This window comes from Anomaloglossus baeobatrachus, chromosome 8, assembly GCF_048569485.1.
Source record: "Anomaloglossus baeobatrachus isolate aAnoBae1 chromosome 8, aAnoBae1.hap1, whole genome shotgun sequence".
NCBI classification, from domain to species: domain Eukaryota; kingdom Metazoa; phylum Chordata; class Amphibia; order Anura; family Aromobatidae; genus Anomaloglossus; species Anomaloglossus baeobatrachus.
The window spans coordinates 248,354,132-248,366,046 of NC_134360.1; the positions used below are offsets into that span (position 1 = coordinate 248,354,132).

Genomic DNA, 11,915 nt, shown 5'->3' on the forward strand with positions numbered 1-11,915 from the left:
ATTATTCATGGAAAAGACAAAATTGTCTGGGTGACCCCAAACTTTTGAACTGTAGTGAAAATTAGAAATTAAAAATGAAATTAGAAAACTTTTATTCCAAAAATAATAATAATAATAATTAATAATAATGCTCATGGGCTGTATTCGGTTTTGCAGCTCAGTCCACTTCACTTTAACAAAATGTATATTAAGAATGTAACTTATTTTTAAATCAGGTTTTGTGTTAATATTTTTTTTGCACTGTCTTTTTAAAATATATCAGGTTTTGTATTGTATTTTTTTTTATTCTTGGCACTGACTTTTTTAAAATATCATGATTTGTATTCAAAACACGAAATTAGAAATGTTGCAATTTTTACACTGAGGTTATTTTAGACTCATTCTTTCGGGAAGAGTTTTCAGCAGTCTCATTACCAGCAGAGGCAGGATAATAATATTGGTAACACCTCCTGATAATACAGGATCCCTGAAACATAATACGTGACGTCACAGCTCCCCTTGTTCCCCCCTCCCTTCACAATGACCTTTGCACTTGCACATTAGAGGCTTTGATACAAAATAAATACGGTCTGCCTCAGTTTATTGCTGCTAATGTGCTTGCGCATTTCCTGAAAAAATAGGGAGCATGATTTTAGAATAGCCCTTGCAAGATTTCTCATTTATATTTTTAATACAGGTTGTGATGTGAAAAAAAATAGTTTCCAAAATGTAAAAAAAAGCAAATAAATTAATATAAAAACCTAATATAAACAATAGGTAATTTTCTAATGAAATACTGGATTTATTGTGGCTGATCTTCAGTAAAAAACAACCCATAAGTTACAGTGGTGCTGTTTTTGGAGAAGAAAAATCACCTGAAATTAGCTTAATTGTAGCAAAAGAAAGAAAAAATTCCTGAAAAAAAAAAAAAAATATCCGTCAAATGATGGATCTAAAAGTGCCAGATAAATCACTTTTACTAGAGTTGGGTTTATTTGGTTTTCATCATTTTGTAGAAAAAAAAACACATTTTTTTTCTATCAGCAAAAATTGCAACAGAGTCAAATTTTTATCCAAACAGTGTCCACATATACTAATAAGAACAATGGGGATTGGCAAGGAAAGGATCAAAGGGAATTATCCATCTGACCGGTCACACGCTGGATCTGTTTGAGTCCAGTGGGCGGACTATTCATTGGTGAACAGCCTCTCTTTTATGATGGCTGTCAGTCACTGAATAGCTCCACCCACTGGACTCCCATAGAGCATAATCATCCATTAGAACGGGTCCAGTAGCAATCCGTTGGCAAAAAATTTTGCAAACACAATTCTTTTGTCTCTTTTTAAAAAAAAATTGATTTCAGCCAGATCTGATTTTTACCATTGAGGTCTATGGAAAATTGATTTATTTAATCAGCCATTCCTTATCTTCCATTTTAAGCTGATTCAAATTAAAGAAAAAAAATAGTTTTCCATAGACTTCAATCCTAAAAAAGCAGATCCAACTGAAATCAGATTTTTTTAAAAAGTACATATAAGTTGGGTCCGCACAACTTTTATTTGCTAACTGATTGCTGCTGGATCCAGCCTAATGGATGATTACTGCCTAGACATGTGAACATAGCCTTTAAGGGGTATTCCCTTCTCCAAGATCCTATCCCAATATGTAGTAGGTGTAATAATAAGAATACTAGCAAATACCTACAATTAAAAATGTAGTATAGTTCTCCTGATTACCTATGCCACTTACCTCATGTGCAGGGCATTGCAGTGGCTTAGGTATTCATGATTACAACCACTATCAACTAACTGATCCTACAGTAATATGAAAAAGTTTGGGCACCCCTATTAATGTTAACCTTTTTTCTTTATAACAATTTGGGTTTTTGCTATTTCAGTCTCATATATCTAATAACTGATGGACTGAGTAATATTTCTGGATTGAAATGAGGTTTATTGTACTAACAGAAAACGTGCAATCCGCATTTAAACAAAATTTGACCGGTGCAAAAGTATGGGCACCTCAACATAAAAGTGACATTAATATTTTGTAGATCCTCCTTTTGCAGAAATCACAGCCTCTAGTCGCTTCCTGTAGCTTTTAATGAGTTCCTGGATCCTGGATGAAGGTAGATTTGACCATTCCTGTTTACAAAACAATTCCAGTTCAGTTAAGTTTGATGGTCGCCGAGCATGGACAGCCGCTTCACATCATCCCATAGATGTTCAATGATATTCAGGTCTGGGGACTGGGATGGCCATTCCAGAACATTGTAATTGTTCCTCTGCATGAATGCCTGAGTAGATTTGGAGCGGTGTTTTGGATCATTGTCTTGCTGAAATATCCATCCGCTGCGTAACTTCAACTTCGTCACTGATTCTTGCACATTATTGTCAAGAATCTGCTGATACTGAGTTGAATCCATGCGACCCTCAACTTTAACAAGATTCCCGGTGCCGGCATTGGCCAAACAGCCCCAAAGCATGATGGAACCTCCACCAAATTTTACTGTGGGTAGCAAGTGCTTTTCTTGGAATGCCGTGTTTTTTTGCCTCCATGCATAACGCCTATTTGTATGACCAAACAACTCAATCTTTGTTTCATCAGTCCATAGGACCTTCTTCCAAAATGTAACTGGCTTGTCCAAATGTGCTTTTGCATACCTCAGGCGACTCGGTTTGTGGCGTGGTTGCCGAAACGGCTTCTTTCGCATCACTCTCCCATACAGCTTCTCCTTGTGCAAAGTGCGCTGTATTGTTGACCGATGCACATTGACACCATCTGCACCAAGATGATGCTGCAGGTCTTTGGAGGTGGTCTGTGGATTGTCCTTGACTGTTCTCACCATTCTTCTCTCTGCCTTTCTGATATTTTTCTTGGCCTGCCACTTCTGGGCTTAACAAGAACTGTACCTGTGTTCTTCCATTTCCTTACTATGTTCCTCACAGTGGAAACTGACAGTTTAAATCTCAGAGACAACTTTTTGTATCCTTCCCCTGAACAACTATGTTGAATAATCTTTGTTTTCAGATCATTTGAGAGTTGTTTTGAGGAGCCCATGATGCCACTCTTCATAGGAGATTCAAATAGGAGAACAACTTGCAAGTGGCCACCTTAAATACCTTTTCTCATGATTGGATACACCTGCCTATGAAGTTCAAAGCTCAATGAGGTTACAAAACCAATTTAGTGCTTTAGTAAGTCAGTAAAAAGTAGTTAGGAGTGTTCAAATCAAGAAATTGATAAGGGTGCCCATACTTTTGCACCGGTCAAATTTTGTTTAAATGCGGATTGCACATTTTCTGTTAGTACAATAAACCTCATTTCAATCCAGAAATATTACTCAGGCCATCAGTTATTAGATAGATGAAACTGAAATAGCAAAAACCCAAATTGTTATAAAGAAAAAAGGTTAACGTTAATAGGGGTGCCCAAACTTTTTCATATGACTGTATATGCATGGCCGTAACCTTGGAGACCTAATGTCCTGCAATGCCTTGCACATGAGGTAAGAGACATGGTATATCAGGAGAACTATACTACATTTCTAATTTGGAGGTATTTGCTAATATTCTTCTTATTACACATACTACATATTGGGACAGGATCTTGGATATGGGAATAACCCTTTTTTATGTATGGACTGATTCATGTGGGCTGATCAAGCTGTATGGGGACAGGATGATTGTTGATAAGGGTCCCCATACAGAATGCATGTTGTCGGCAACACATCCAAAGTCAACAACTGACAATGCACTGCCAACAAAAATTATTTTATGTCCAATCAAGTGTTTTGTCGAGTGAAGGCTACTTTACACACTGCGATATCGGTCCCGATATCGCTAGTGTGGGTACCCGCCCCCATCTGTTGCGCGACACGGGCAAATCGCTGCCCGTGCCGCACAACATCGCCCAGACCCGTCACACTACTTACCTGCCCGGCGACGTCGCTGTGACCAGCGAACCGCCTCCTTTCTAAGGGGGCGGTCCGTGCGGCGTCACAGCGATGTCACTGAGCGGCCGCCCAATAGCAGCGGAGGGGCGGAGATGAGCGGGACGTAACATCCCGCCCACCTCCTTCCTTCCTCATTGCAGCCGGGAGGCAGGTAAGGAGAGCTTCCCCGTTCCTGTGGCGTCACACATAGCGATGTGTGCTGCCGCAGGAGCGACGAACTACATCGTTACTGCTGCAGTAACGATAATCGAGAATGGACCCCCATGTCACCAATGAGCGATTTTGCACGTTTTTGCAACGATGCAAAATCGCTCATCTGTGTCACACGCAGCTACATCGCTAATGCGGCCGGATGTGCGTCACAAATTCCGTGACCCCAACGACTCCACATTAGCGATGTCGCAGCGTGTAAAGCCCCCTTGACCATTTGCTTATACAGCCAATAATAATCCCATTTAGTCTTTTGAATATGGAGGAATATGAGCGAAAATACTATAAATGTGTAAATAATGACCTAATTAACCTTAATTTGTGTTTCCTTCTTGCAGATCACTTTTTAGCTGTGCTGTGTAGATTGAGTCAAGCACAGCAGAGTCATCTCAATATTCTTATTAAAGTGCAGATGACAGATGATGGCTGTATTCTACTGCCGGACACAATCTCTTCTCAGTTCTTAATGCAGTCAATAGACACTTTTGTATCCATTAAATTGGATTCATTATAGCTGTCAAAAAGCTCAAACACCCAGTAATATCTATACAGGCGATCCTGGAAGGATACATTTGCCTCCTATACGGTAAACCTTAATTTTCATACAAATGTTCTCCAGATAACAACCAAAAAGACAAACCGTGCATTTGTAGAACTTTTTTATTTATGAACATCTTTAATATTACATCATATAACAAAAAAAAGTGTTTCTTTATTTTTTTTTATTTTCCTAAATAGCACGTAGACAGAATTGCCGAAACGGCGTTACAAAGTTAACCCTCCCCCTGCTGGATGTGTAGAGGAATGGTTAAATGGGTACCAGGCCTGGTTACTTACTTTCTGCAACAAAAAAAACCCATAAAAATTTTTAAAAAATGCAGAAAACAAACTCAAGACTTTACTCGAACAGTACGACATAAATGGAAAGTGCTGTCAATTTACAAAGAGGTCCGGTGCAAGCGAAGGAAAAGAGGGATAAAAATATATTTATATATATATATCTATGTATATATATCTATGTACCTTTATGATAACAAGCGAGAACTCATGCGAACCTCAGAATGTTCATATGTGATGTATAAAGGTCCATGTACCTTTAATACCCAGGACACTAGATCATGTCAGATCGATCCTGCAGATCTATGGATCTGTTATACCGCCAGTAGATTCATCTCAGTGAGGAAAAAAAATAACTTGTGTCTCTATGGAATATTTTGGTTGGCAGTTTGCTTCCAATACATTGGTTGTACCTCTTACGCCCGGTGAGGCCTAGTTTTGGTGCACCGGATTCTCACACTCCATGGTACAAGCAGATCTGGTGCTCCTTCCTGCCCCCCTTCTATCCTAATCCCCTCCTATAGAGGGACGCACCCCATTAACCCAACGAGAAGAGTAAAGGATCAATATATAGCTATCAATTTAGTCACCCGCCTAGGCCATGATTATAGTTTGTACCCCCTTACATACAAGAAATTTGTTGCCTACAAAAAATGGAGTTACCGGGACATTGAAGGGGAGCTATCATCTCATGTATAGGATCTACAAGATGTCTGTCAGTTATATATACTGTAAGCTTAAAATACCCAATTGTCTTGGGAGATATTCTCATATGAGGAGGGATGATGTAGTAGAGAAGACTGGCCAGTTTCATTCTTCCTCCCCCTAAGTCATCGGAACCTGCCCATGTCGGTGGGCCCGGATGACCATCTTATGAATGGTGGCCTCCCAACGTTTCCTTAACAGATATCGGAAGAGAAGAGAAGAGGGTTGGGTGGTTGGAATTTCAAAGCCTGATCCATGTTTTCTGGGGAAGTAGCCGCTGCCAAAAAACCCCCACATGAACAGTCGGCCAAGCCCTCGTGTATGGAGGAGTCGGGAGAGATGGCTGTCCACCGGACGAACATTCAGAGTAAACTGCACCCAGACACCTTTGGCAGTGGCTTTACCCCCAAAGAACACAATGATCAGGCATGCTGAATTCCACCTGCCCGAATCTATCGGGAAGAGTCAGGAGACCTGCACAGACCGTGTTCACACATGACGGAAATACTGCATTTTTTCTGTGGCTTTTTCTCCACATATTTTGCCGCACAATAACTCTCTATAATAATCCAAACTTCTCTGGTTATTGTTTTTTTCGCTGTTTTTTTCCCCTTTGAGGCATTTTTAGTTTAGATTTAAAGCAGGGGGTTACTACAATAAAGCTTTGATTCAGGACTTAAAAACACTACTATGCTTCTTCACGTGCTTTTTTTTAGGGGCTCCCCATAGAAGACAGTAGATTAAAAAAACACCAAAAATCGCATAGTTCTGCAGCGTTTTTAAATGCACAATGGGCAACAAATCACATCTACTTTGCTTGGACATTGTATTTTTCCACACAGAAAAACAGAGGAGGGAAAAAAACGCAGTATTTATGCTATGTGTGAACATGGCCTGACAGATTAGTTTATTGGTTTTGACTAGTGATGAGCGAGCACTACCATGCTCGGGTGCTCGGTACTGGTAACTAGTGATGAGCGGGCACTACAATGCTCAGGTGCTCAGTACTGGTAACTACTGATGAGCGGGCACTACCATGCTCGGGTGCTCAGTACTGGTAACTAGTGATGAGCGGGCACTACCATGCTCGGGTGCTCAGTACTGGTAACTAGTGATGAGCGGGCACTACCATGCTCGGGTGCTCAGTACTGGTAACTAGTGATGAGCGGGCACTACCATGCTCGGGTGCTCAGTACTGGTAACTAGTGATGAGCGGGCTCTACCATGCTAGGGTGCTCAGTACTGGTAACTAGTGATGAGCGGGCACTACCATGCTCGGATGCTCTGTACTGGTAACTAGTGATGAGCGGGCACTACCATGCTCGGGTGCTCAGTACTAGTAACTAGTGATGAGCGGGCACTACCATGCTCGGGTGCTCAGTACTGGTAACTAGTGATGAGTGAGCACTACCATGCTCAGGTGCTCAGTACTGGTAACTAGTGATGAGCGGGCTCTACCATGCTCAGGTGCTCAGTACTGGTAACTAGTGATGAGCGGGCACTACCATGCTCGGGTGCTCAGTACTGGTAACTAGTGATGAGCGGGCACTATCATGCTCAGGTGCTCAGTACTGGTAACTAGTGATGAGCGGGCACTACCATGCTCGGGTGCTCTGTACTCGTAACTAGTGATGAGCGGGCACTACCATGCTCAGGTGCTCAGTACTCATAACTAGTGATGAGCGGGCACTACCATGCTTGTATGCTCGGTACTCGTAACTAGTGATGAGCGGGCACTACCATGCTCGGGTGCTCATTACTCGTAACTAGTGATGAGCGGGCACTACCATGCTTGTATGCTCGGTACTGGTAACTAGTGATGAGCGGGCACTACCATGCTTGTATGCTCGGTACTCATAGCTAGCAGTTGGATGCTCAAATGGGAGCGACTCGATAACCCAAGTATAATGGAAGTCAATGGGAAACGCAAGCATTTTGGGGGGAATCTTACGGAAAAATGCTCGAGTTTCCCATTGACTTCATTATACTCATGTACTTGAGTCGCACCCATCCGAGCATCCAACTGCTAGTTAGGAGTAATGAGCACCCGAACATGGTAGTGCCCGCTCATCACTAGTTATGTGTACAGAGCACCCGAGCATGGTAGTGCCCGCTCATCACTAGTTACGAGTACAGAGCACCCGAGCATGGTAGTGCCCGCTCATCACTAGTTACCAGTACTGAGCACCTGAGCATGGTAGTGCCCGCTCATCACTAGTTACCAGTACTGAGCACCTGAGCATGGTAGTGCCCGCTCATCACTAGTTACGAGTACAGAGCACCCCAGCATGGTAGTGCCCGCTCATCACTAGTTACGAGTACTGAGCACCTGAGCATGGTAGTGCCCGCTCATCACTAGTTACCAGTACTGAGCTCCCCAGCATGGTAGTGCCCGCTCATCACTAGTTACCAGTACTGAGCTCCCCAGCATGGTAGTGCTCACTCATCACTAGTTACGAGTACCGAGCACCTGAACATGGTAGTGCCCGCTTATCACTAGTTACGAGTACTGAGCACCTGAGCATGGTAGTGCCCGCTCATCACTAGTTACCAGTACTGAGCACCCGAGCATGGTAGTGCCCGCTCATCACTCGTTACGAGTACTGAGCACCTGAGCATGGTAGTGCCCGCTCATCACTCGTTACGAGTACTGAGCACCCGAGCATGGTAGTGCTCGCTCATCACTCGTTACGAGTACTGAGCACCCGAGCATGGTAGTGCTCGCTCATCACTCGTTACCAGTACAGAGCACCCGAGCATGGTAGTGCCCGCTCATCACTAGTTACCAGTACTGAGCACCCGAGCATGGTAGTGCTCGCTCATCACTCGTTACGAGTACTGAGCACCTGAGCATGGTAGTGCCCGCTCATCACTCGTTACGAGTACTGAGCACCCGAGCATGGTAGTGCCCGCTCATCACTCGTTACGAGTACTGAGCACCCGAGCATGGTAGTGCCCACTCATGGCTAGTCTTGATGCAATCATTGGGTTCACCCGACATTTATGTGTGTATATCCCGATGCAATCACTTGTGACATACTAATATTTTCTTATCAGCTATGGACAAAGTGACTCAGAATCAGATTTTATCTGTATAGAGAAGGGGATGCCATTGCAGGTATTATAGGCCCCTTTTCCAAGAAGCTATGAGGATCAGTAATATGGTGTAACCTACAGGACTGAATTATACTTAGGTTGGGGTTGTGTGGGTGATGGGCCTGGTTTACATATTAGTCTTTCAAACTACTAGGCCTGAAGTTGTGTTGTTGCCACAGCAACCAATGAAACTGCAGCAAGGCGAGAACATGAAGAAATATGATTGGCTGCTATGGGCAACATATCTTCCTGTGCTAGTTTTTATACACTAGGCCTATAATTTACATGGCAGAATCTGATTATTTGCTATGGGTGCTGTTAAAATAGCGATGAGCCATCTTGTTCATACAAAAAGTAGTTTTGCCCTGTATATCAAACAGGGCAAAACTACAGGGAATGCAGGCGTTGCGGTCATGTCAGGCCCTGGTGGACCTAAATCCCCTTCTAAATCTTAAGACCTCAATATTATAAATAGCACATGGTAAGTCCATGCCCTTGTTAAAGATGTTGCGTTATGCCCAGTATGTACAAGTTAGCTTGGATACAGGGACAGAACTATATTAAATATATTTGGGGAATAGGTTGCAGTTGCACTTGGGTCCAGGGTCCCTTTTCTCCTTTAAAGAAGGTCCCTGATAGTCGTGAGCCCTATTAAAAACCCATAATTGATGGGAGCCCTATTAAAGATCCACAATGGTTGGGAGCACTAGTAAATACTCATTATCGTTGGAGGCCATTTTGAAGCCCAATGATAGTTGAGGTCTCTATTAAAGGCCCATGATAGTCGGGAGCCCTTCAAAAAAAACATAATAGTTTGAGGCTATATTGAAGACCCATGATATTTGGGGGCCCAGTTAGAGACCCATGATAGTTGAGGTCTCTATTAAAGGCCCATGATAGTCGGGAGCCCTTTAAAAAAAAACCATGATAGTTTGAGGCTATATTGAAGACCCATGATATTTGGGGGCCCAATTAGAGACCCATGATAGTTGAGGTCTCTATTAAAGACCCATGATACCGTAGTTGGGGGCCCTATTAAAGACCCATGATAGTTGTGGGCCCTATTAAAGACCCATGATAGTTGGGAGCCCTATTAAAGACCCATGATAGTTGGAGGCCATATTGAAGACCAATGATATTTGGGGGTCCAATTAAAGACACATTATAGTTGGAGTCTCTATTAAAGACCCATAGTTGTTGGGGGTCATATTAAAGACCCATGATAGTTGGGAGCCCTATTAGAGACTTATGATAGTTTGGGTCTCTATTAAAAACCCATGATAGTTGAGGTCTCTATTAAAGACCCATGATTGTTGGGCACCATATTGAAGACCCATGATATTTGGTTGCCCAATTAAAGACACTTGATAGTTGGGGTCTCTATTAAAGACCCATGATTGTTGGGGACCCTGTAGAAGATTTTTTATTGGGACCCAGGAGCTTCAAATTTTACCACTGGTTATTAAATTGGAATTAGGTTTCTAATAATGATCAATCAGATTAATTGACTTATTATTTGGATTGGAGACCTATAGATCCATACCTTACCATACCATAGATTCTATTTCTACATCTGATTATTATTACTCTGAGATCACATACTCAAAATAGCAGGACCTTCTGCCCCATAGAGGCAGAGAGACACAATGGTGTCTATATCGAAAACCAAACCAATCCTACTAAAAAGTTTAAATGAATATGAGATATAACCCTAAACTTAGTCACATCATACACCATTCTGTTGCCTTATTATAAATAGTAAAATACTGCTGCAAACTGAACAATTATGAAATAAATGTATATATTCATCATATCCATATACTGTACCTTATTCCTATTAGGTACCAATTTAAAAAAAATTAAAACAAAGGAAACAAAAAATCTCCAGGTCCCAAAATTCGAGGCTAAGTCGCCAGTCTTGTATTTTTTTTAGTCCCTTCACTTGAATATTATCTTTTAGATTTAGTAAATTAGCATCTGAAAAGCCGACGTTCTTCTCATTTGCTTGAAAAATAGTTTCATCTGTTAAGTTAAAAATTTACGTTGCTCGTTTCTTGGTTGAGTCATTAAATAGGGATAGTAGTGCCATGAATTTGTAGGAATTGCGTGACCAGGACGCTACATATTTTTGTTTATAAACCAAGCCATTTTTGAGAGGGATAGAAGGACAACATCAAGACTTCATTGAGACGTCAATTTCCTCGTGCCACAGTCCTCCGTTGTAGATGTGGCTTCAGTTTTCAAAATGTTGGGGGTGTTGTCAGAGTACCTTAAGGATATCACTTTCTTGTTATCCCATGTATGTGTATAAACGCAGGAAATACAGAAAACAAAGCCCAAAATCATGTGTCATAGTCAGGAGACAGTCATTGGAGTCCCTTCTTCACGGGGCTGTCACCGTTGCCCATTGCTTTCTATAGGGAGCATGCCCTGGTGAAGGTTTCTGTTGTGTTTGGAGTCCATTGAGTCATGATCTTCTGTAAAGCTATCAGGACTCGGCGCTCCATCTAAGGAGCTTCCACAGCTGGAGTTTGGAGACAACATGTCTTGCAGGAGATCTTGCTGGACCATGACATTATCTTTATTCATTTTGCTCCTTTGGTTGCCTTCTTCTTCTTGGTCGTCAAGAAGTTTAGCAAGGAAATTGATGTATTTCATGGCCAGCCGTAAGATTTCGTTCTTGCTCAGTTTCTTATCGGGAGGATGAGTTGGGATCAGTTTGCGGAGCTCGGCAAAAGCTCCGTTCACATTTTGCTGTCTCCATCTTTCTCGGCTGTTTGTGAAAATGCGGCGAACGACCTTTGTATGAGGTCCTCCTGCAAAAAGGATGTGATAAAAGGACAGATCTTAGATTAGAAAATGCTAATAAACCATTTTATGCAAAGAAGTATAAAATTCATGTCATAACATAAAAGAAAAAATCGGATTGATTTGATATGGTTGGGATTGGAATTATCCAACTGACCAAAAATATATCATTATCGGCAAACAAACTTTTTGACGATTCGGTAAAGAGACAAAAAAAAGTGCATCTCTCCATGTGTTGATTTCAATCAGAATTGTGCAGTTCCTCATTTCTCCTGCGGGGGTGCTGCAGATAAATTATACACTTGCTGTTGAGTTTTCCTACAG

The 11,915-nt window shown here is 41.9% G+C and overlaps 1 protein-coding gene across 2 annotated transcripts in view; it reads right to left on the minus strand.

The window, feature by feature from the left end:
* Window positions 1-8,551: 8,551 nt before the first annotated feature.
* TAL1 (TAL bHLH transcription factor 1, erythroid differentiation factor) overlaps window positions 8,552-11,915 on the minus strand; it is a 14,185-nt gene continuing 10,821 nt past the window's right edge. For both annotated transcript variants that reach the window (XM_075320530.1, XM_075320531.1), the window contains exon 4: window positions 8,552-11,599. In XM_075320530.1, coding sequence (XP_075176645.1) covers window positions 11,178-11,599 — 422 coding nt within the window. In that variant the 3' untranslated portion in view covers window positions 8,552-11,177. The remainder of the gene's footprint in view (window positions 11,600-11,915) is intronic.